A 27108-nucleotide genomic window follows, 5' to 3' on the forward strand; every position below is an offset into this window, starting at 1 on the left:
ACTTTTCTTTGGTAAGGGCTGTAAACAAAGCAGCTGTTCAGTGCTGAATGCACGAAAGAATCACAGAAGTATAGAATGAAAAAAGCTTAATATTTGTTCACTTTATTAAAAAGAATGCAGTGTTTCTCATGTTCTTCCTTAGGTGCTTGGCCATTCTAATTCAGTATGTTTGTTGGTACATCAGTGCTCCATCTCTGACCTCTGCTTACACTCCATTTAGATGACCTCAATACATTACAGATATGCTCACTGAATACAAACCGATCAAACAGATCACTCAGATCATTAGAATCGAATAAACTAGAAATTCTATAAGTTCAGTCAAAGTGAGGTGAATTGGCCTTCAGCTACTACACCCCCCCGCTACTGGAGTCAACTTTCAGAAATGATCAGATGTGCTCCAACATTAGGCACATGCAAATCAAGACTGAAAACACATCTGTTTAGCTGTGCCATTATGGATTGAGCACTGTGCTGCGTCTGACAGATTGCACTTTTGTCTTTCTTTTCTTTTTCATTATTTTAAAAGCTGTTTTAACACATTTTCAACAATTTTTATCTGTTTTAATCACTTTTATTCTTTTTTTTTGTATTTTCTTATACACTTGTCTCTTTTATTGCTGTTTATGTGAAGCACTTTGAATTACCACTGTGTATGAAATGTCCTATATAAATTATACTTGCCTTGCCTTCAAATTCATACTATAAAAACATTGCCGTGCAGTCTGTAATGTAAACGAAAAAAACAAAAAAACAAACATTAATTTAGCTGCTGTGCGTTTGGAGCAGTTTGTGGGTCTCTAATATTTGAGTTGTAAAGCCATAATAGGTAAACAAGCTTTAATAATACCATGTATTACTCTGTCCCTTGCAGCCTCCTCCACCAAACTTAGAGAACATGTTCCAGCACATAGATGAAGTTATGGAAGTTTCCAGTAGACTCCTGAGTCTTCTAGATCAGGCACAAATGCAGCACAGTGACCCAAAATATCTGGAAACATTGTGTGAGTACATCCGGATAGACTGGAATTTCTGGTTCACGTTTTCTGCTTACTCACGAATGAAAATATTTTGCACCCTTGAGCTCACCGATGAAGAATTTCTGAACTTGTATTTCAAGATCAGAGTAATGATGTTTTAGGGTAGGAATGTTATGTGTAAATTAGCTAATGTTGCTTTTGGAGATTATTATTTCTCTATACTTTATTATTGTTTAAAAGTGTGAAAGACTTGTAATGTTTGTTGTAATTGTTGTTGTAATGCACTTTTACAATGTAGATTGTGTCAAAGCAGCTTAGGAAATTGAAACTGAAAAATAAAATAAACAAAAAATATTACTGACCTAAAATGCATGAGAGCAATTTAAGTTTTTACTCAGGGTTTGAATGAGTGCTGGAAATCCTGGAAAATGCTTGACTTTAATATAGTGTTTCAAGGTTAGAAAAGAGCTTAGATTTTGGACAAAGTGCTTAAATTTGTAGGCCTCGAAATTGCTACTGTTTTGGTTGCATATGTGCCTGAAATTGTATTGATGTGATCTCAAATATATATTTGGGAGCATTTGTGCGAGTGCGTATTATTGTTTCTCTACGACCAGTTTTCATTGCAGAATGTTCACACATGAATATTGTGAACATTCGAGAATATTCTTAGACTTATAAGAGTTTAATTTGTTACATGAATTTTGAATAGGAATGAACATGAAATATCATGAATGACTGGTCATTTAAGTTTAGTACTACACCTAAACAAAATCAGACAGTTTTTTTATTTTTTGAGATATCAACTTTAGGTAGAAAGAGACAAAACATAAAAAGATACTTCATTTAATAACTACCTTTTTTTTAATACCATTTTAAAATAATAAATCTATGCTCCAAAGTATTCAATTTAAGTTGAAATGTTATGTCATGTTTTGGTTTTTAAAATAGCACAAGGGATTTAAATGTGAAAAAGTACATACAGCAAATATAGACGGAATTTACCGTGGTTGTTAGGTGTTGGAAAAGCAAAAAAAATGCACCTTGAAAGTGCTTGAAAAGTGCTGAAATTAAATTTTGTAAAGGGTATAAGAACCCTGTATACTGTATGAAAGACACTTTCAAATTAAATTTTTTGAGACTAGGCACAACCAGACTTTATACCATTTTTATACCAGATGCTGACTATAAGACCAGGTTTATGCCAGATGTTGAATTGGCCACTCCAGGTTGATACACTTTTATTTACGGAGGAATATTTTACCACCAATGTGTAATCCCTGTCAAGCCTCTTTTTCCACAAAACATATTTTATAAGAATGTGAAATTTTGAGTTTTTTTTTTTTATCAAAGTAGTTGCTGAATCAAAGTAGTTAAAACTTGAACTGAACTTTAAACTGATATAAAAAATAAAATAAAAATAAAAGAGCATAAATATAACATGGGAAATCCGTTTTCAATACAGTTAAATTTATGCTGGGACATTGTGATCACTTCTATATATAGTAGAGGTGCAGGAAAGCCAATTTAATGGGTGGAAATAAATAACAGCACACTATTACGACATGATATTAACCATCACATCAATTCAGGAGTTATAGAGAATGATAAATAGTGGTAGTGGTGGTGTTGTTATATTACAATTATATTGTTGTTTATTGTGGTAGTGGTGGTTGTGTTATATTAAAATTATATTGTTGTAGTTTAATAATTAATAAGATTATTTATTTTGCCATAAAATAGTCATGAGTTGCTGATATGGCAATAAATAAACAAACTCTAAGGTTTCTGACCCCTAAACTATTAAATGGTCAATTTTCAAATTTAAATTCTAAAGTATCTTATTTTATTTCCCAGGTGACTCTTTCTTGAGTCTGTCTCAAGATATTGAAATGGCTTATAAGGAGTATCTTGCCAACTACAACAACATCACCGCTCTGGAAAACAGCTACAAACAGAAAGAGGCCCTGTGGATGGAGATGGTCAGAATCATCAAATCCTCTGCGTAAGTCTAACAACAACCAACAGAGGATGTATACATCTTCAACCCTGTTGAGAGTAGAATGACTTCTTAGAAAAACACACTAGTCTTTTACCCAGCATTCCTTTCATTTTTGACCCCTGATCTTGTCTGTCTTCAGTCCTGATGTGAACGCGTCTACTTTGAGCTTCTTCCTGGTAATGCCGGTCCAGAGAATCGCCCGTTACCCCCTACTTTTCCAGACCATTCAGAAACACACAGACCCCCAACACCCTGCCTACCCTGAACTGGAGCACACCGCTCACACGGCCATCCAGATCAACTGCAGGATCAATGAATACAAGCGCTTCCGTGAAGTGGGTGAGAGAACATGCTCGCAATTTATCACGCAAAGCTGGCTGAACACAAGTACGCCAATTTATTCAGAACGGCATCACATAAACATGAGTAATTATTGTCATTCTCTTGACTACCACAGCTGACAAGTACAAGAAGACTGAAAACCTGACCATCAAGGACAAGCTTAATCGGTTGAGTGGCCACAGCATTGCTAAGAAGACAGCCCGGTTCAGCCAGTATATAAAGCATGAGACCGGAATGGTGCCAAAGGTAACTGCTGTACAATTATGCTATACATAGAAGAACAATACCTTCTGTACACACAGACATTTAAATGTTTAACTTGTTGAAAGAACCACATTGTTTTCCTAAAACCTAAGACGCCATTGCCTATTTTAAAAGTTAAAGGGATAGTTCACCCAAAATTAAATTATTTACTCATTCTTTACTAGTTAAAATTAGATTGAACGTATTTCTTGGTTGTGTTGGACATAAAAGAAGAAATATTAAAAAATGTTGGAAACCTATAACCATTGACTTCCATACTATATGTTTATCATAATATGGAAGTCAGTGGTTACAGGTATCCAATATTTTTCAATATATCTTCTTTTGTGTCCAACACAACCAAAATACTCTCAATCTAGTTTGTAACTAGGAAAGGATTAATAAATAATTTCATTTTGGATGAACTATCCAAATAGTATATATTACTGTCACCAGTAACTTTAACAACAAGTGTGTGAGCTTCCTCTCCTCCTCTTCTACTGTATTATAAGTGGGTGTCAGAAGCTTGTTGCTCAGCACCATCTAACATCAAATGAGTGATTTAGCATATTCTTCAGCTTGACGCCAGTGAGAAGCGATTGGGTTTGAATACTGAAAAATGTCTTGCAAAACGCTGACGATTAACGCAAACGAAAAGCGTCCCGGTGTGTACGAGCCTTTAGGATAAACATGTAGTATGGGAGTCAATGGCTATAGATTTCTAAGGGTGTTTTCACACCTGCCTTTTTTGAATTTGGTTGAATTTAACTAGAGTTTGTTTTCCCTATTGGTGTGGTTGGTTTGGGCAGGTATAAATGTAGCAACCACACTCAAGTGCACACCAAAAGTGGACCAAAAAGTGTACTGAGACCTCCTTGAAGAGGTGGTCTTGCTATGCTTTTAAACAAACCCAGGAGTGTTTTTTTTTTTTTTTTGTGAGAACCTGATCCAAACTGGAACAGATCCAACCGCAAAAAGTACTAGCCTTTTGGACTTATCTAGTTGCTGTAGTCCGATGTGCTGTGCCTTATCGGATGTGAAGGAAAAATATTTGTTGACAGCGCTTTACCAATAATTTTAAACAGAGAGAGAGGGAAAAACATTACCTGATGAATTATTGATAATATTTCCCTAATATGACAATGTCGCAGTTCAGCAAAATGAATTCACGCCTCCTCCTGAAGTGACTTACAATGCGCCTTTGCCATTTGCAGTGCATTAAAAGCCACGCCATGCATTAAAAGCCACGTTTGCAGCCGTGCTTCATTCTCGATATGTATAGTTTGTCTAAAGTGATGTATACAAGCTATATAGTATACTATGACCAAGGATACAATCAGCCAGCGCAGTCGTCCCTCCATAGTAAAAAAGCAACACTTTGTTCTGAGTTCCATTAGCATTTTCCATCATGTTAATTCTGACCAACCAAAAAGCAATGAGTGATGTGGATTTTGTCATATGACTGCATTTTGGTTCTTTTCAACTGGATCAGACCGAAGCAATTACTGTGGTGTGACAAGAACCCAAAAAAAGAGCAAAAAAAAATGCTACAATGTGTCTTTGTTGCCCTTGGTCTGGACCAAATGAACAGAACCACAGATGTAAAAGCACCCTAACATTCTTCAAAATAGACCAAAAACACAGTATGGTATGGAACTATAAATGATGAGCTATCCCTTTAATTCATGTTTTGTAATTCAATCCCATTGTAGTTAAAGGATGAAGAATTTGATGCCCTAGCTGGCTTCTTCTTTGTCCTGGAAAGGGGCGTCTCAGAGCTTCATGATAACCTGCTGACTTATCTCCACCATTTACAGGTTTGGATTTACATTTCTTCCACATAATGACTGCAGCTAAACCTAGACAAAGAGTCTGTCTAATTTGTTTTGGTGTTCCCTTAGTATGAACCCAGTACGCCCATGAAAACTTCTGAAATGTTTTTCACTGTTATTCCAGCTGGTGAATAAAAGAAAAAAATCTACAGAAGGGTTGATCCCAGGGCTGATGGATGGGGTTATTGGAGATTGTGAAGTTCAGATGTTTGCTATGTGTGCTTGCAGTGTTTGTAAAGATTTATTTAACATCCTGAGCTGTTTCTGTATACAGAGGTTCCTCAGCTGCAGACCAGAGGAAGCAGATCTTGATCTTGAAGGGGAGAAAACCGCCTTGTTCTCCAAAGAAATCACAGTGGCGCTCAGACAGTGGATATACCCCTCATATGTAAGACTTTTAGATAATTATTACAGTTTGTGTCCCTGGGCCACAATACTGGTCATAAGTGTGCTATTTTTATTTCTAAAAAAATAAGCTTTCAATTAATGTTTGGCTTCTGAGAATAGGAAATCTAGAATTTGAAATTTAAAAAATAATAATACTGAGAAAATCACCTTTAATGTGTCTAAATGAATTGGTTAGCTATGCATATTATTAATGAAATAATGTATAATAATGAACTTTGATATATTTACAGTATGACATTTACAAAATATCTTCATGAAGCATGATCTTTACTTAATATTTGAATGATTTTTAGCCTATACAATGTATTTTTGGCCTATGCTACAATATACTCCTGCAACTCAATACTGAGGTTCTAAGACTAAAGTTAGGCTAGACTACAGTCACATTACTTCAACATTTCCATTATAACTTTTTAGTCTTTATTTAAATTCTGAAAGTTGGAAAATGTGTTAAAATAGTTTGCAAGAACACAGTTGAGCATAATTTAGCAAGTCTTTGAAAGCAAACTGTTGGGTAAGTGGGTTTTCCTGTTTGATTTGATGACATTTTGTCTCCTTGTTAGCTTCTTTAATCCCTTATAGCCTCTTGTGATCAACCGTCTAGACACATAAAACCCTAAATCATAAGTGGGTTATGACTGATGTAGTCAGCTTAGGGCAACCAAAGATTTGCAAACCATATGTAAAGCTATTAAAAAAAGGTTTGTGTGTACAACCCTGGGCCACAGTACCAATTATAACTGAGATTATTCTAAAATTAAGATTTATGCATTAGTTGAAATCTGATAAATAAGCTTTCCATTGATGTATAGTCAGGATAGAGCAATATTTGGCAGAGAAACGACTATTAGAAAATCTAGAATCTGAGGGTTAATAAAATCTAAACTCTGATTTACTTAATATTTACTTGATATCCTATAATTTTTGGCATAAAAGAAACATCCGTATACAATGTATTTTTGCCTATGTTGCCAAAATATGCAACATAGGATTAGTGGTGTGGTCCAGAAACACATATGTTAAAAAGCATTGAATTTGTGACACAGAAGTGCTTATTGTTTTTGAGCTTTAGGACTCATTCCTGCAGCACTCTGAATCAAACTGCACCTCTATTTTTCACTGCCTCATTTTTGTGCATGTCAAATTAAATATTCTGTCGCTGACTAAAATCAGGAACACCAGTGTTTGTCACAGCATTTGTCATGTTACAATATTCCTTTACTGTGGTTCCATTCACCACTAGATTCCTCCATTCATCAATGTCTAACTCTCCTGGAACCAGTACCACTACAGAAACACCACACGGGTTACAAATCTTCCGAAGATTGTTAAACTGTTTACCAGCTATGGAAATTATAGCTGGAATAGTCACACACAAATATATTTAATGCTACATGTTTAAGAAGAAGACACTAGTTTAATCATTAGGCTCTGTAAGCAACACTTTGTCGTATACAATTGATCAGTTAATTCGCTGTCTGAACCTACTTTGTATATTCATCTATCTCCACCTTTCAGGAGAAGCGTTTGAAGACTCTGGTCTTTAAGCCGCTGAGCTCACTTCGGGAACTGATGGCAGGACCGCGTAACCTGATTCGCAAACGTCAAGATAAGCTACTGGACTATGAGCCAATCGAGGAGAAGAGTAACCTGACTTTTGAGGAGCAAGCCATAGCTAACACGTATAAGACCATGAACACTCTGCTGCTGAACGAATTGCCGCAGTTCAATGGAAAAGCCCTGCAGCTCATGTGGGCCGCTTTAGAGGCCTTCAGCGTCCTCCAAAGAGACCTAGCAACTGATATGGAGCAACTGGCCACCAGCTTCACCCATCAGGTACTACTTTTTTTATTATTTCCAGTAAGGTTTAGAGAAAACCAAGAGATTATTAAATCACTAATTTTAGGTAAACCGAAGTACTTTTAAAATAGAGCTCCTCAATTCAGGATAAATTAAGATTCGTGATTTGGTTTCTGAAAAGGCTACTAAACAAATTATTAGACTTTGTGTTGGTTTGACAGTGGTAATTACTGCAGTTTTTTTAAATAATATTAATTAATTATTTAAAATCAGTTTTAATTAATGATTTAGTGTCTTACTCTTAGCAATTTGAGTTAGCATTTTTAACGAATCTATAATTTTTGTAAGTGTCTTGTCATCCGCTACTGACAAGCACTGTATATTTTAGACACACGTTTTTTGCCACAAAAAAATGGCTTTCATTAAAACTAAATCAGGACAAATGCATATCTCAGAGAAATGCTTAATGATTAATTCATAAAGGCAGTCACCTGCATTATTTAAAAAAATCAGCAGTTTTCAACGAATAGTTTGGTAAGCAAATTTAGTCAGTTTTAGTAGAAAAACCTAAAAGTAAAAAAATAAAATGTTATATAAATGTTATATATACAGTGGGTACGCTTATTATTCAGACTCCTTTAATTTTTCCCTCTTTGTTATATCTCAGACATTTGCTAGAATACTTTAAACAATTTTTTCAATGTACACACAGCACCCCATATTGACAGAAAAACAGAATTGTTGACATTTTTGCAGATTTTGTAAAAAAGAAAAAAACTGGAATATCACATTGTGTATCCAGAGCCTTTGCTCAGTATTTAGTGGAAGCACCCGTTTGATCTAATACAGCCAATATAAAGTTGTTTTGAGATAGATGCAGCAAGTTTTTCACACCTAAATTTGGGTATCCTCTGCGTTCCTCCTTGAGGATCCTCTCCAGTTCTGTCAGGTTGGATCGTAAATGTTTGTGGAAAGCCGTTTTTTGGATATTTTAGTTTGCTCAATTGAGTTTAAGTCAGGGTGCTGACTGGGCCATTCAAGAACATTCACAGAGTTGTTGTGAAGTCACTCCTTCGTTATTTTAGCTGCGTGCTAAGGGTCATTGTCTTGTTGGAAGGTAAACCTTCGGCCCAGTCTGAGGTCCTGAGCACTCTGGAGAAGGTTTTCATCCAGGATATCCCTGTACTTAACCGCATTTATCTTTCCCTCGATTGCTACTAGTCATCCTGTCCCTGCAGCTGACAAACACCTCCACAGCATAATGCTGCCACCGCCATGCTTAATTGCTGCAGTATCGGACAGGTGATGAGCAGTGCCTGGTTTTCTCCACACATACCACTTAAAATTGAGGCCAAAAAGTTCTATCTTTGTCTCATCAGACCAGAGAATCTTAGTTCTCATCACCTTGGAGTCCTTTAAATGTAAGGTTGTTTATTTTTTTTGGCAAACTCCATGCAGGCTTTCAAGTGTTTCGGGTCACTCTGCCATAAGCCCTGTCTGGTGGAGGGCTGCATTGATGGTTGGCTTTCTACAACGTTCTCCCATCTCTCGACTGTATCTCTGGAGCTCAGCCACAGTGACCTTTGGGTTTTTCTTTAACTCTCTCACCATGGCTCTTCTACCCTGATAGCTTAGTTTGCCCGGACGGCCAGTTCTAGGAAGGGTTCTGGTCGTCCCAAACTTCTTTCATTTAAGGATTATGAAGGCCACTGTGCTCTTAGGAATCTTAGGTGCAGCAATATTTTTTGTAACCTTGGCCAGATCTGTTCCTTGCCACAATTCTGTCTTTGAGCTCTTCAGGCAGTACCTTTGACCTCATGATTCTCATTTGCTTTGACATTCATTGTGAGCAGTAAGGTCTTACATAGACAGGTATGAGTTGGTGTGTGGCTTTCCTAATCAAGTCCAATCATTATAATCAAATACAGCTGGACTCAGTAGAAGCTGTAGAACTATCTTAAGGATGATCAGAAGAAATGGGCAGCACCTGAGTTAAATACATGAGCATCACAACAAAGGGCCTGAATACTTAAGACCATGAGATATTCCAGTTTTTCTTTTTTAATAAATCTGCAAATATTTCAACAAGTCAGTGTTTTTCTGTCAATATGGTGTGCTGTGTGTGCATAAATAAGGAAAAATGAACTTAAATGACTTTAGCAATTGACTGGGGGTCTGAACACCTTTCGTACCCACTGTATACAAGACATTGTGTATTTTTTTTAGCATGGGAATATTACAGAAGAAGTGCACCTTTGTTTTATCTGTGTCTGTGTCTTTAGATTTTGGGGATTGGAACTCTTCTTTCCAGGTCATCTAGTTTAGTTATCCTCATGACTTCAGTTACACTTAAATACCCTTCAGTTTCTCTAACTGTTGCACATTTTGTGCAATAATCCACCATTGAATGACAGCAGCAAACATGTGGTTGGAAAAGTGATTGAATTTAGCTTTTTGTAGGCTGGCAGTGTTTATGAATTGCTCTCTGTCTGCTGACAGCTCCCACACAGTTATTTGGAGGCTGGTGACTTCTGGAAGTGGGCAGAGACCTCTGTGCTGGAGGGTTCGTGGAGGATGGAGAGCCTGTGTCGGAGTGTTCAAGATGAGCTCAATGCTCCCATTGTGCAGGTCAGTTCCTAAACAGAGATGCACTATTGTCTGTTGCCTGGTGGAGATGTCTTCATAAGAGATTGTTTGTCCCCTCACTGTGGTTTAATATTGGCTGTGGACGGTTCTGGAATGAAACCGCAACTTGATGTCATTCATTAATCTTGGTATGGATTAGCCCTCATACGTTATGCATCAGTTTATCCATTATGAACACTTAGCAAAAATATGCTGGGTCCTGTGGTTATAGTTTTTTATTGTGTGGTTATTTGTTCTCTGAAAATCTGCTTTTCATTTAGTTAAATGCAAATTACAGTTGATCAACAACCATGTTATGAATTAAATTTTAAATCCTTAATCAAAAAGAAGTTTAACCAAAATGTAACAAGATAACCAGGATCAAAAACATAATCCCTGGTGCCCCTGTGCTCTCTCCCCACCAAACATAAAGCAAAACACAAACCACTAAGAATTAACTAGAAAATATTATTCATTTACAGAAAATAAGGAGCTAAATAACATCGGGAGGGGTTGACCTAAAATAAATGACAAAAAACCAAACTAACTAAATTAGAGAAGATCGCCCTGGAAAAAATAAATAAGATAAAATACAGAAAACTTACCTCCCTACTAACAACACAGGACAAAATTAAAATAATAAACAAAAGCCACCAAACCTCCCTACCATGCTCCAAGCCAGACAAGTAGAAAGAAAACTTGTTTTTTCCGGTTAGAATGTACAACTTCACATTGACATCTCACAAAACGGCAACAACAGACATCAGCAACATTCATTGTTCAAGTAACAACATCTCCACAAAGAATAACGAGCGGGGAATCGAGAGAGAGTGGGGAGCTGAGGAACCCATGTTCTCTTGTGTTTAAATACGGCCGCTGCCACTCCAAGTGCTAATTACAATCTGCCATAATCCGCTGCACCTGTGAATAATTAAGAATGAGAGACAAAGTGAGAAATACCACATACACACACTACAACTACGTATGACAACCATAGTTGTTCAATCTTTGCTATTATTCTAATAATTAATCTCTCAGATATTGCATGAATGGATTTATAAGGGCATTAATGTTCAAATAATTTTGGGTGTTTAGGTGTTTTGTTTGATTGTTTTTCAAAATATTCTGCTTTAAAATGCTTCATTTAAAGCAGGTTTTTTTTTTTTATAAAAATACATTAAAAGAGGGGACCTTTGCGAAATATTACAATTTAAAACAACATTTTTCTTTTCACATTTTATAAAAATCAAGAAGCATTAAATATAACAGAGCAAAAAAAGGATTTGGTTTGATTTAATATTTTGTCAATATTTATGTTCGCTTCAGAAAGCCAAAAACACTGATCTGTTAAGCATGCTTCCGCTTTTAATTACTAAACGCATCTCCTTCTAGAGCATTTTTTCACATGTTCACGTGGGTTTCCTTTGGGTGCTCTGGTTTCCCCAAAGTCCAAAGACATGCGCTACAGGTGAATTGAATAAACTAAATTGGCTGTAGTGTATTTATATGAGTGTATGGGTGGTTCCCAATGTTGAGTTATGGCTGGAAAGGCATCCGCTTTGTAAAACATTTGCTTGATAAGTTGGCGGTTCATTCCAATGTGGCGACCCCTGATTAATAAAGGGATTAAGACAAAAATTGAATGAATGAATGAATAAATGTTTATTGATTTTTTTTTCTTTTGCCCCATCAACTAGGCATAAAGCCTACAAAACAGCACACATCCACACCCTTCTTATACATGTATATACATATATACACATTCAAATGACATAAAAAAAAATAATAAACAAATGAATAAAAATAAGTAAATATAAATAAATTAAATTAATGAATTGAAACCTTAAAAAATAGATGAAAAAAAAAAGTATGTTTACAAACATACAATTTACATAATATTCATATATGGATCCCAAAGATATTCAAAGTTCTTCTGCTTGCCTTTGATGATTTAAGTTAGGGCGTACTCAAACTATGCTATCCGAATCGTGCCCAGGCCTGTTTCCTGGATCGTTTGAGAAGTGTGAGTGCTCTGAATCAGGCACTTGGCTGGCCCTGGCCCAGTTGGAAGAGGTGTGCCAGAGTGCGGTTCATTTGGACTCAGTCGTGGTACGCTTGTAGTGCGAGACGTGATTTTTAAGGGACCGTTTCATATGGATTTATTAATTATTTTTTACTGGTCAATGAACACAAACTGTCGTAGTTTCTTAAAGATGCATACCCCTCACTGCACGACAGCTTACCTTTTAGCAAACCTCATCATTTCTGCAGCACGAGGACTTTATGGTTGTTTATGAGCTTAAAATTGGCTGATCTGTTCGGCGAAATATTTGACTGCGTGTCACCGCATATCAAACGACGTAAACGATATAACTGAAGAAATCTCCACTGTGCTGAGCGAGAGCTCTTACTGAACAGCGCAGCATCGATGACGTAAGCGTGCCCAGGCCCGAATGTAATGTGAGTGTTGGATGTCGGGGGAGACGGGAGAGGGGACAAGCGTGCTTCGGCCCGGTTCAAGGCAACTGTACATAGTGTAAAAATGCCCTTAGTCTCTCCAGTCCAATAGAGTTCAATATTTATTTTTTCTTCTTGAGCACTTAATCTGCTTAATTGTGCATAATATTAAACATTAGAATGATTCCTGCAAAATTAATTTAATTCAATAATTAAATCAGTTTATTTATGCAAATGACAATAACTGTTCTAAAAATAATTGATATGCTAAATGGTTATAGGTTACAAAGCTGTTTCAAAGATTCAGCCAAGGCTTTCTTAAGCCATCCTAAAAGTTTCTTTGCCAACTTGTTAAAACTCATCAGCTTTAACACCTTTGACATGTTCTAAATCTCAGAGCCATATTCATATTGTAGATTAGTATCATTTGTCTGTCTGTGATGTTATGCCATAAGCATTAAGCCATCAGCTAACAGATGTCATTACCCAGAGTCTCAGTGACAGGCTCTAATCGATATCATGTCTGCCATCATAAAGACATCAGTCCTGATGAGTTAAAAGAGACGGCGGAAAGATCAAACAGAGAGGTGCTTCGTAATCTTCAGCTGTTCTGTGTGTTTGTTCACAGGAATTAGAATGTTAATCAATGATGGAAATCCTAGGACTATTTACTATATTTCAATTGAGCTAATTTAGATTTAATTACTACGAACTATAGTTACTGAACAGTAAAAAAAAGTATCAAATGAAATGTTATGGTTAATTTTTATTTTCACAAAAATGTTTGCATTGGAATGGGAAAATCCTAAATATGCATATGCAACATGGTTAGATGTCCAAACCAGGGCTGAACATTATATTGTTTGAGCACTGATTCCGCAATATTTTTATTTGCAATTGTCACATAACAGGATTAGATTATTTATTATAGATTAAAATATAATAATATTATTACTTTTTATATTTTTAATCATTTTTACAATGAAGACTATGTTATTTTACATTTGATTGTTCAATTTCTACACTTGAATACTGTTAGACTCCTCAGAAAACTATAAAGCACTGTTTATTTATTTAGTTTTGCTTGTAATTTACTTTAATTTATGCAGACACTGTGCATAGTCTTTATCATCCCATTCTATCTAAGTGAATAAAAGCGTCTCAAATAGAGCTATTCAAATAATCTGGTAAAATTATATTTATATCACAATATGTATCGCAGCAAAACAAAATATTGCAATTTTTCCAATATCATGCAATCCTAGTCCAAATATTATCGTTAATATTTTACTACAGGTCTTTAGGTAATTCTGCAGACTGTAATACCAAGGGAGGCTTTTGTACTGGTGCAAGCTGTTAGTAAAGCTGGCCTTAAATTATCTTTAATAATACTCAATGTAATGTCATATTAAATTTAAGTAGATACTAAATTTGAGTTTTCTGTTTTCTATCCATGACATCACAGGCACTCAATACTGTCAGCAAGAAACGTCTCATGTATCTGAATGCAAACCATGGCTCAGAGAAGATCTACCAGCTGACAGGCCCTGTGGTGGGCACTCGTGACCTGGACCTGACCCTCAACAAGGGAGAGCTGGTAGCTGTCGTCTGTGAGATGGACACGCGAGGAGACCGCCGCCGCTGGCTGGTTGATGCAGGAGGTATTGCCACATGCAAATTTGAGAAATAAATCCTCATGTAGTTAATAAAGCTGACAATATAAACTGATTTCAGCCTTTAAAATGTGTTTTTGGATAAAAATTGATTAATAGCATCTTCTCATATAAGGTGTGCATATGGGCCTAAAGGCAAGACAAAACTTGCAATTCTGATTCTTATTGCATGGATCCTTATGAATGTAAAGTCATTTACACTTGCTTTTTATGTTTATTAAAGCACATATGACTATTAATATCACTTGTTTTAATGCAAAATGGAGAAAAAGGGAAGTTTAATGACAATAATGTAGGTGTGCTACAATAGTGCAGCTGTTTTGATAAAGTACTCCTAGAAATCTACAGTTGTAAAACATTACATATCTATTACATTGCTTGGTAATTACTATAGTGAATTGTTTTGGGGTTTTTTTGTACTCGAAGACCAGAATGGTGGAGAAATCTGGTGGACAACTTGGTGGGCTAATTTTCACCAGCTTTCTGAAGTTAAGCAAACTATTGACAAGCTTTTCAAATGCATCTGTATTTTTTTTCTTCGTTAGGTTATATATTAACAGTGTTGGAAGTAATGCGTTACAAAAGTAATGTATTACAGTAATGCATTACAACACACTTTTCGCCCGCAAGACGTTAACAAATAAAAAATACCGCAGTTCTATTTCCTGTTCGTGGCTAGAGAATATATGCGCGTGCTGCCATTAATCTCCCTCTGGCTATGGGACCTTTTTACTTTGAACGCGGAATGATTTCAGCTTCTGAGCTCAAGGTCCGGGGCTATTGGCTCAACCCGGTTCGCAGTACGCACAGCGGAAAATAGATGAAAATGGCATAAGACAGTGCATTCGCGAGACGGACGTAAGTGCATATGGCGTTATTTCTCTAACAAATGTCGTAAGCTCATTCATGTAATACGAGCGAGTGAACGTGCCGGTTTCCTCTGTGGACAAAACTCCTCGCGTTAACTCAACACTGGCTGGGCTGCTCACGTGCTAACGACCTGCTCTCGCTCCGACAGATGATGCAGACTCACAATCTGTGCCTTGTGTTTCCTCTTCATTTTGTTCTGTTGCTCTCCAGAGATCCTCCTATTTAATTGTTATCCCAAGAATTTTTATATGGTTCATATATTGCTACACTATTTACTTACAGGTTAAGATAAATTCTATAATAAATACTAGTGTTTTTGAGTATAAGGTATACTGCCTATGTTTTAGGCTATAGTATTTACAATGAATGCTTAAGCATACTGTCGTATTATGAATATTGAACTCATAAAATTAAATATAAAGTGTAGTTTTACTACAGTAAAGTGTGGTGAATTGTAGTACAATCTACCCCATATTGTAAAAAAACTACAGCACTGGATCATTTGTTTATATTACACTTGTTGTGTTACTATAGCAACTATAGTATTACCACAACAGAGTAATTAAAGCACTTAATGACAATATGTGTGTTAAGGGGCCCTGTGGAACAGCTTCTTCTCAAAATGAAGATGATGGCAGGGAATATGTCCTCCACAATCTCATCAACAATGTGGAACACAACAGACGCTAGTTCACTTTATTTTAGTTGCCATAAAAAATTGTGATTGATAATGACATTTATTTGAAGAGTGAATAGTACAGTAGGATAATACCATATCAAGTGTTTCTATTAGTTGCATTTCTGCTTGCGTTAGTTTTTATTTTTGTCTAAATGCTTTTTATTTGAAATATCTCGTCATATAACATACAGCCAACAATAATATGGTTTATTATATTCAAAATTCTATTCTAAAAAAAAGTCTATTTTAGTATTTTGGTTATTGTTAATAAATAGTGTACTAATATAATTCATATCAAAAAGCTTGAAAGGAAGAGGGAACACAAGACACAAATTGGGAGTTTGCATATAATCTCACTGAGAGAGCAGTGTACTGAGAGCAAGAAAACTTGTGCGTGAGCAGTGCATATTTAAGAGCTCGCAAGCAGTTTTGTCCACAAACAGGAAATCGATGCACAAACATTATACTGAGAAAGCTGTTCATCATGCTCACTTTGTGCAGGAACGGTTTTGTGTTGTAAACCACTTGAATGTAAAGTAAATACAATAATGGCAACAATAAGAAAAGAAACAAAATCTGCATTTTGTCATGGCATTGGAGTTTACATATCGGCCTGTTGTGTCTAATATGAATATAGCCAAGCCATTCACAGATATTGCCAGATAATCACTTTACCTCTACCATACTTTTAACAGATCTTTTGTAATTCTGGCTGTCATCCTTTCTTGCATTGTCTTGAGCCTTCACAGTGCCAATTATATACTATATTGTTAGTAGCCTGGAGAGGTTACACTCATTCTGCTACATCAAATCACTTTTTACTGGATGTAAAATGCTCATTATAGAACATTATAGAATTTTATAATGTTAAGTTCTAATTCTTTAGTTATTTTGGTGAAAGTAACTAAAAAGTAATATAAGAGTAATTTAACATATTACAATTCTGAGACAGTAATATTGTAAGGTAAGGGATTACATTTAAATAACAGTAATAAGTAATGTATTACAGTTTGGAAGTTACTTGCACAACACTGTATATTAATCCATGTATACACTTCAAAATGAAAGCAAATTTATTCTGAGTAAAACAATTATGGCCTTTTGGGTAGATTTAGAGAAGGAACAGACTACAATATTATTGAATGTAACAGTAGTTATCAACGTCTTGTCAGGCATATTTAAAACAAAAATCATTTGTAGACTTTTATAAAAATACTATTTAAGGATCACAACACAGTCCCAAATTATAGGGAATTGTTATTTTAATGTTTCTATATTATTTTACTCATCTTTTAAACCCTACCAGATTTTATTGATTTGTTTCCAGTAAGTTATAATAACTTCGAAATGATACAATTAGATTTGATCACTGTTTGAACCTTATAGTGGTTGATTAAATATGATGATATAAAATACAACAAATTGTGAACAATTTTGGCATTAATAATTACTATTGATGGCCTTTGATAATAAGATGAGTGACATCTGCTGGTCAAGTACAGTTAAAAAAATTCAAACTTTTTACCAGAAGTTTGGAGATCTGAATATTTTAATATGATTTCTACTTTTTATCTACTTCAGGCCCAAGGGGATACGTGCCTGCCTCAAAACTGGCACGTTACCACCAGCTGACAATTGACCCACCACAGTCTCCTCATCTGAACGTCACACCTACTGGTCCAGGACCCAGAAGACACTCCTACACACCTGGAGCCCAGCCACACCTGACCACTATCACCACACCATGTTTTCAGGTGAGGAGCACAGATTTAGCGCCCTCTGTTGGTAAACTTAAGCAAAGAAGACTGTGGTAAAAAAAAATAATAACCAAATGCTCTCATTGAGAACACACAAGTTAAATGTATAGATAGAGATACGTAGTCATAGGGAGATGATCTTTGGGTGGTTCTTTGACTATGTGTCAGGCATTTAATACACTTTCACACACAACAAGCCATTTTATTTCATTGTCATCCCACTTACTCTGTGGTTATTGGTTATAGACAAGTTAAATTTTGCTCTTTTTAGCACCCTATTTGGTCCCACTTTATATTAAGTGGCCTTAACTAATATGTACTTACATAGAATTTAATAGTTTGTTACAATGTACTTATTGTGTAAATTCACGTATTTACTGTGTATTTATGCTTGATTAAGTACAAGTATGTAACAACATCTGTAATTAACTTTTGTAATTACATTTGTAAATACACTGTTGACCATCCCTTACACCTTAACCTACCCTTAAACCTACCCATACCACCAAACCTGTCCATAACCCAACCTCTATCCCAACTCAAAAGCACCACAATTGTTCTCAAATACATTATAAACACAGTAAGTACATTGTATTTATTTTTTGATGTAAGTACATAGTAGTTAAGGCCACTTAATATAAAGTGGGACCCAATATTTTACTAAATTTACGTCAGTTATGCCTTCTAAACTCTTGAACACTTTTGAATTAGGCATAAGGAGACAGAGAGAAGGCGTGCATGTGAAAAGTTGAGTGTCCTATTTGCATACTTATACTACGCCTTAAAAGTATACTTATGAGTGTGTAACAGAAGAGCTTGCAAGCATTGGGACAAACTACTTCCTTATTAATTTTAATTAATTTGTGTTTTGTTTACACTTTTTACCCACATTTGTAGTTCTAATTGAATTCATGGCCAACATGCAATGCATTGCAGACAATATTAGTGGATTAGGCACAATTACTGGAATCACTGTGAATTGATTTGAGCAAAACTATTTGTGAAGTATTTCCCCATTAATACTTCACAAACTTACTTAGTCATTTATCACAATATGTAAGATAAAAAAAACACACATATGTCATTTATGACGAGGTTGCTGAGCTTCAAAAAATCTGACAAAAAAACATAAAACGGCCAGGCCAGTTATAAAGAAATTCAAGTCAACTGTAAGTGTTCTGAATCCACCTGGAAGGGAAGATGGGTTTATCTTGTACAAACGTGCTGTTAGGAGGATAGGTTGAGTGCCAAAAATGTTCAAGAATTACAACTGGGGAATTGTACAGAAATTCTACAAAAAATGTCACACATCAACACAGACAGTTTGAAAGGGTTTCAGGAAAAAAAAGCCTCTACTGAAAATGTAACCAAAAGATCAAAATGTCAGAGGTGCCATATACTACATTGATTCGGTTGTCAAATTGTTCTCTGATATCACATAGTAGGTATGTGTCTTAGATAAGTTAATCCATTCTCCAGAAATTATTTTATATGCTATTTATTACCAAATAAAATAGACCTAGAATCAGAAGGCCCTTATTGACCATATTTGGAAAGGGCGTGAATATTAATTCTCAGCTCGGCTCAATAGCTCACCTCTGACTCACTTAAACTATCTTATAGAAACACAACATGATGTACTCTCAAATAAACACATGTAAAATCATTTTCTTTTCACTGCGGTATTACACACATAATTTACATAAGAATGAGGAAACAATGGTGTCTGAGACTCACGAATGGCTGTTTCCATGTATTAACCACTTCATCTTTAACTATGCCTAGGTATACCCATATTTTCTTTATAGGGCACCTTTAAACATTCATTCATTCATTTTCTTTTTGGCTTAGTCCCTAAATTAATCAGGAGGCGCCACACGGAATGAACCTCCAACTTATCCATCATATGTTTTACATAGCAGATTTCCTTCCAGCTGCAACTCATCACTGGGAAACACCCATACACACTTATTCACACACATACACTACAGACAATTTAGCTTACCCAATTTACCTATAGCACATGTCTTTGTGGGGGAAACCATAGCACCCAGAGGGAACCCATGGGAGAACATGCAATCTCCGCACAGAAATGCCAACTGAGCCAGCCGAGGCTCGAATCAGCGACCTTCCTGCTGTGAGGCGACATCGCTACCCACTGCGCCATCATGCCGCACCGCCCCACCTTTAAACATTTTCACTAATGTCAGGCTAAAGATTTTTTTTCACAGCTTTCTATGCTCATAAGGGTGCCAATACTAATGGAGGGCACTGTAGGCACAGACATGCACTTTGACTGACGGTTTATACGGATGCCTAGTTACTCGGTCTAATTCGTGTGTCAAACAGAACGAGACCTCTAGAGATTGATGGCAGGTCTGCAGTATCTCATGATCATCAATCACACATACTTCAGCATTTGTGAATTCAGTGTTGGAGGAACAGAAATGAACTGCCATTCCTCGTCAGCAGAAGTGACATACTCTATCACAGCCACCTACACACACACACACACACACACACACACACACACGCATGTGGCACCCACACATACACACTGATTCATTCATCTGCATGATCCCGCTGTCAGATGCTTCCATATCAGTGTGGCTTCATGTTTGGGGAAAGCGGAAATGTCGGAGGCAGATTTTGACTGGGTGTTGGAGATGCACAGCTGGTGTGACTGTAAAAATGTGACTAATTTTGCTAAACAACCTTCATGGGTAGTTTGTCATTGTGATGGTGCAGGCACTGGCTAACATTCCCATTCCCAGATGAATTACATATCTAGTTTCTGTTGCCTGAAGTGAGATTTATTTAATTTAGCATCTACATAGCATTGTTTTTAGATAATTTTTTAAGGGAATGTAAGTGGCATTTGAACATGCAGATCTCATGGTTACAGTGTTGCTATGCAGTTGCTAAGGTGTTCTGAATGGGCATTAGCATGCTGACAAGTGGTTTCTTTATGGATCAAGTCAAAAGAATATTTTTTTAGTAGAAATCAGATCTTTTTAAAGAGATTATTTTTCATTATAAGACATTTATTAAAGTCATGTTCTTTAGTATTTCTTTTTATTCCTAGTATGAGCGTGTGCAGCTATCCTAATAATAATACCTCTTATACATTTTAATCTGTACAAAGCAGCTTGTACTGCTTGATATTGCAAATTGGTATTTCTCATCATGCTATATTAATGTAATGATTAGTGTAATTCAAACAAACAAGCTTACAAAACTTGTATTTGCTTTACTTTTCGAATTAATGGACATATATGTAATCTGTATGTATGCTAGTAGTAATGTTATGTACAATAATAACAATGCTATTAGATTTAAAACTATAGGAGTAACAGAGCAGCAGCAGTAATACAAATAGTAAGAAATAATACTAATTCTAATAGTATAATTAACACCACTAGTATTATAATAACAATAATAGTTAACAGGGCCGTAGCCAGGGGTTCAGGTCGTTCTAAAGAAGTATTTGAACTGCTACACCATAATAAATTGTAAGAAACACCACGAAAATAACCCATCAATAAAGACCAAGTTGAATCCTGTGTCGGCTGTTGCTTCAGTGCGCTAAATTCATTGACATCCCAAATTTTGACTAAGGAAAGTCAAGAATGTGCTGGCCAGTTTGTTATCTTTCTGATGAATTCATATTTAGTTTCTAATGATATATAATGTGATACATTTGTATTTAAAAATAAGTATTGTTGATTTTTCTTCCGTTAAATCAGGGGTGTCCAAACTCGGCCCTGAAGGGCCGGTGTCCTATATAGTTTAGCTCCAAATTCCTTCAGCAGATATCTATGGAAATTTCTAGTATACCTAGAAAGAGCTTGATTAGCTGGTTCAGGTTTGTTTTATTGGGGTTGGAACTAAAATATGCAGGACACCAGCCCTACAGGGCTGAGTTTGGACACCCCTGTTCTAAATATTTAGCAAATGTTTTTGGCTCATCAAAACGTGTGGTTATGATGACCATCCGCCAAGTTAATCTAGAACAAAATAGTGCTTGAGATGTCACTAAATGGAGTATTTACACCTTATTATTAAAAAGAAAATGAGGCAAATAACTGCAAAAAGGTCACCAAGCTGGCTACGGGCCTGGTTAAATACTGGTGTATTTCTATAATTATTTAGATTAGTTTAAAATGTATACTCTTTCAGTTTTTCACTTATGTTCGTTTAAAAGTTATATTTCTGTATGAAAATGTTTTGGTTTTTGTTAACTAAAATATTGTGCTGAAGTCAGTGAAATAACAATTCCGCTTTTATAGATGAAGTTTATCTTAATGTAATTATTCTTCTGTTCAAATTAGTTCTCAATTTTTTTTTTGTATAATCAGTTGCTTTTTAGAAGCGGATCACAATAGTGAACGCAATATCTGTTGCCACTTCTATTTTTGGACTATTGGTTTGTTTAAAACAATTAAACACATTGATTTTAACACATAAAGCAGTTCATGATTCTGCTCGCAATTACATTTGTATTTTGATGTCCATTTCTTCTGCTTCTCGCTGTTTACGTTCTGCTTCGGGTCTTACACTGGTTCAGCCTTGTTGTGAACTCAGCACCATAGGAGGTAGGGCATTCTTACTGAGCACCCAAACTATGCAATGCTCTTCCTACAAATATAAGGAATACTGGTTCCTTATACTGATTTTAAGAAGCTACTTAAAACTTACCTTTTTAGGACTGTTTTTAATTTGTGACATCTTTTTTTTTTCACTTTGTCTTCATTAGGCTTTGATGGTTTTTACTGTTTTGTAAGTGCTTTAAGTATGAGAAAAGTGCATTATTCATAAAATGTATTATTATTAAAGCAATTATTAGCAAACAGCACAAGCACCTCCATCATGTGACGTTACCATGATTGGCCACAAGGGGGAGCACTTTAACTAATTGTTCAGAGCTTTTGGTTTTTCTTGCCTTTTTTTTTGGTCACAAACATCTAGTACAAATTATATTTTATTCCTTTATGATAAAAACAAAAATCCAACCCTCAAAGGTCAAAAAGTGCACATTGTATGGCACTGAATTCCACTTAACTTTGTAGAACATTCTCTTTACATGTTTCAAGTCGTTTGTTATCAGTGTTGGAGGGAAAAAGTAATTACTACAATCTAAAGTGACTTTTTTTAAAGTTACTAAACTAACTTTGTAACTTTTTGAAGTAAGTTTATGTTGTGATTAATTTTTCTAAGAGTGATATAGGCTTACAATTGTTATATATTAACTTAATTTAGCCAAAACTGTCTGTTTATGTTCGTTAATGATAGTCCTCGAGTCTACCTAATCTATTAGAAGAAAACTCTTCATACTACCAATCAGGCTGAAACTCTACATTCTCCATCAACAGGTGTACGCTGGCTATGACTTCACAGCAAGGAGCGCTCATGAGCTTTCTCTTAGAGCAGGTGAGCCGGTGCGAGTGGTGGAGCCTCACGATAAACGTGGGAACAAAGAATGGAGTCTGGTGGAGGCACGTGGCCAGAGAGGCTACGTCCCCTCCAACTACCTCACCCTCCTACCTTCTGTAATCGCCTCACCCACCTTCCCTTACCGCTAGACATGGGGAATAGCCATCATCTGCTGCTGATATGAGTGCTATTCCAAACACACACAGACCATGAGAAGCACTTTCCCTGAAGAGCTGTTGATGCGCGAGGGGGCGGATGGCTGCTGTTTGATGCGTCATTTGACTGGTGTATGTATTGGAGTGGTGCTTGGAGCCCTGCTGTGGAGTGGTCATCCATATACTTGATCTTTGCTTCGCCCTGAGGCTGTTACTGGTGGAGATTGTTTTATCCAATTGGAGAAGAGCTGCAGGGGCGGGCAGACACACTGTTATGGCACATGGGTGGTGGTGGAGTGTGCTGTTTCCTGCAATTAACACACCTCCACTGTCTATTGGATCAACGCTTTGAGCAGCCCTGGCACCGCTTGTCTGGTACTGCTCGGAGAAATGGAGAATATTTGCGGCTTACTTTTGAGAATGGATTTTGTTTTGTGAGTCAGAGCTCTTTTGCACTGATTTCCAACCCACTTGAGATGACTAATGCGCAAATTTGCATACATGATTTTTTAAAGCGTTATAATGCTTGATGAACTGTTTTTAGATATTTAAATGTGGATGTAAAAACGTATTTGGACACTTAGGACACACAAATTTAATGCATGTCATTGATCCATACATCAAGTATATATATATGCATAACAACATGGCACACACACCCTTCTTAAGAATTTTTTTAATATTATTGAACGATATATATATATATATATATATATATATATATATATATATATATATATATATATATATATATATATATATATATATATATATATATATATATAAATATATATATATATATTAGGGCTGCTCGATTTTGGGAAAAATCAATCACGATTATTTTGGTCATAATTGTAATCACGATTATTTAAAACGATTACTGTTGAAGTCAAATTTATTAGTGCTCCTGAGAATTTTTTTTATTTTTTTTTTTATAAATATTTCCCAAATTATGTTTAACAGAGTAAGGAATTTTAACAGTATTTCCTATAATATTTTTTCTTCTAGGCTTATTTGTTTTATTTTAGCTAGAATAAAAGCAGGTTTAAATATTTTGAAACCCAATATTAAGGTCAATATTATTAGCCCCCTTAAGCAATATTTTTTTTGATTGTCTGCAGAAGAAACTACTGTTATACAATGAACTGCTTAATTACCCTTATTAAGCCTTTGAATTGCACTTTAATCTGAATGCTTGTGTTTAGAAAAATATCTAAAAAAATATTATGTGCTGTCATCATAGCAAAAATAAAAGCAATCAGTATTCAGAAATGATATATCAAAACTACTATGTTCAGAAATAAGTTTTAAAAAAAAAAACAACTTTTTTCCATTAAACAGAAATTGGGCAGGAAAAGGGCTGCTAATATTCAGGAGGGCTAATAATTCTGACTTCAATGTATACATACAGTTATCTTCCTCCCTGCAAAGGAAAGAGAAATAAATACAATAGAATAAAAATATGAAACAAACTGTGCTTTAAGCATCTTCACTGTAAGAATAAAACTTTAGCTACAAAAATCCTTCAGTCAAAAGCAGAGTGAGTTTCTCGTTTCGTTTGATTAATGATAAAAACAACATCGCGCGCTGTCTCTTTGATGGTTTCTCTTTCACGTGTCTTTTGATCCTCAACTCGTTTGTTTATTACACAAATGAGGGTTATTATGAATAATCATTAAACACTGCGTTTTGACACCTATTTGACCATTAAAGCGATCACATTAAGATGACTTTAGATGTCTGCGCCTCGTCTGTTTCGCGAGGTGCGCGTGCGGTCAGTGGAGGTGTGCGATGCGGCGCCAGGCACAAGTATAATTCCAGCTTCAGTGTGCTGATGAGACCGAATGCTGATCGGCCGCTTGCTTCTGGCTGTGTGCGCAACAGCTGGAAAGGGGGCGGTATATGATGCAATAATCGTTTATCTCGATTAATGCTTTTTCATAAACGTTTGAAGCCAAAATCGAAATCAGATTTTCGATTAATCGCACAGCCCTATTATATATATATATATATATATATATATATATATATATGTATATGTATATATATATATATATGTATATGTATATGTATGTATGTATATGTATGTATGTGTGTACTAATTTAAATTATGGCCAAAATAGGCTTACCAATATCTCTTTGACTGTCCTCTCTACCAAATGGTTGACTATATTTTTACTGTTTTAATTAATGACTGTTAAAGTCATTTACAGAATGACTGTTTTAAATAATGGTTTACACACATAGCATTGTTGGTTTACAAAAAAACAAATATACTTCTTGTTGCACTACTACACTTTATTTTGGTTTTAATGTAAAAAAAAAAAGAAAAAAAGAAAAGAAAACATGCTAGATGAGAATTTGAAATATTTTTATGGCATACTTTAAAAAATAAAGATGATTTAGTATTTGGAACTGTTTTATTTTTATTATGTTTTTTTTAAATAAATTGGCCTTACATTCCATATTTTTTGATTTTTCAAATTATATGTATTAATGCCGGTACTTTTACCATAAACTGACATATCAACCATTTGGTGGAGGTTGATATTTTAGAAATGATGTAATGTGTTGAAAGAAATGCATTAAGTGTGTTAACTAGCAACATTAGGAGTCAAAAAATAATTCTTTGTGGGGTAGTTAAAGGTATATTGACATTTTTTTCAAAATTTTTGATTTGCTGCCATTTTAAACTATACATTTTTTTTCTGTTTGGCTGGTAGGTGTCAGACTTTTATTTTGCCAATGATTACTGAAACAATTAATTTCGATTTTATTTTATTTTTTTAAACTGCTTCACTATAGTGTTTCTCAACCATGTTTATGCAGGACCACCAACACTGCATGTTTTAGATGTTCCCTTTGTCTGGCACACCCTTTATAGATCTTTCAGTCTCTGCTAATGAGCTGGTGATCTGAATCAGGTGTGTTTGTTTAAAGAGACAAGTGCTGCGTCCCAAATAACACACTATTTACTTGGGCAATTTAACACTTAACAGCATAGTAAAAATATATGTAATGTCATCCCAAATGGAACACTAATGGGTTTTTTACTAAGCGGAAATTCAAATCATTTCCCAGATGATTATGACTGTTGTCAAACCGCATTCACCATCGGAAGGTGGTATAATCACTCTCGTAGGAGAATACTGCGTTCACAATCCACAATAAATAAAGTAATCCAACATCAGTGCCCGAAAGCTCCGCCGCTTCCGCTACATTAGCAAAGCTGCGACTGTTGAGTGCGAGAAGTGGCCAACATTACACATTTCATTTTAATGGTTAGGTTGTCCTACCCGGACAATGAACTTTTTCAACCATTAAAATGAAATGTTGAAATGAACTACACTGCAATTAAACTCTTTTCAGAGTTTTCAGTGTGAATGCACTACTTACACTATGTATACTACAAAATGGCGTAGAATAGTGCATAAGTATGTGATCTAGGACACATCTATGGAAAATGTGCAGAGCTGGTGAACGTGGTTGAGAAACACTGCTTTACTATATCCAGTTGGCCACTAAAGCTTTGTTATTAGCGACACCGATGGCCTTAAAGTGAACTACAGCCAGCTGTACAAGGGAGAAAATGCAATTTAAGCCTCTATATCAATGGTCTCAAACTCAATTCCTCGAGGGCCACAACTCTGCGTAGTTTAGCTCCAACCACCTCCAACTCACACCTGCTTAGTCTCTAACAGTCTTGAACACCTTGATTAGTTGGATTAACTGTTTAATTAGGGTTGGAGCAAAACTGTGCAGAGCCGCGGCCTGTCCAGGAATCAAGTTTGAGACCTGTGCTCTATATGCACCCAGAAATGTTATTTTATTCAAATAGAAAAAAGAATTTGC

The 27108-nt window shown here is 35.6% G+C and overlaps 1 protein-coding gene across 14 annotated transcripts in view; it reads left to right on the top strand.

Annotated features, from left to right (window-relative positions):
• arhgef37 (Rho guanine nucleotide exchange factor (GEF) 37) overlaps positions 1-27108 on the top strand; it is a 105721-nt gene that overhangs the window by 22266 nt on the left and 56347 nt on the right. For 7 of the 14 annotated variants that reach the window (XM_073921857.1, XM_073921855.1, XM_073921852.1 and 4 more), the window contains exons 3-12: positions 875-1004; positions 2838-2985; positions 3122-3321; positions 3440-3570; positions 5280-5384; positions 5674-5787; positions 7326-7643; positions 10107-10235; positions 14155-14350; positions 17493-17665. In XM_073921857.1, coding sequence (XP_073777958.1) covers positions 875-1004; positions 2838-2985; positions 3122-3321; positions 3440-3570; positions 5280-5384; positions 5674-5787; positions 7326-7643; positions 10107-10235; positions 14155-14350; positions 17493-17665 — 1644 coding nt within the window. Of the gene's footprint in view, positions 1-874; positions 1005-2837; positions 2986-3121; positions 3322-3439; positions 3571-5279; positions 5385-5673; positions 5788-7325; positions 7644-10106; positions 10236-14154; positions 14351-17492; positions 17951-18295; positions 18789-23040; positions 23957-27108 lie in introns of those variants that run through there. The other 7 variants (XM_073921850.1, XM_073921848.1, XM_073921849.1 and 4 more) reach the window with 3 other exon arrangements.

This window comes from Danio rerio, chromosome 14 (genome assembly GCF_049306965.1).
Source record: "Danio rerio strain Tuebingen ecotype United States chromosome 14, GRCz12tu, whole genome shotgun sequence".
Classification (NCBI taxonomy): Eukaryota; Metazoa; Chordata; class Actinopteri; order Cypriniformes; family Danionidae; genus Danio; species Danio rerio.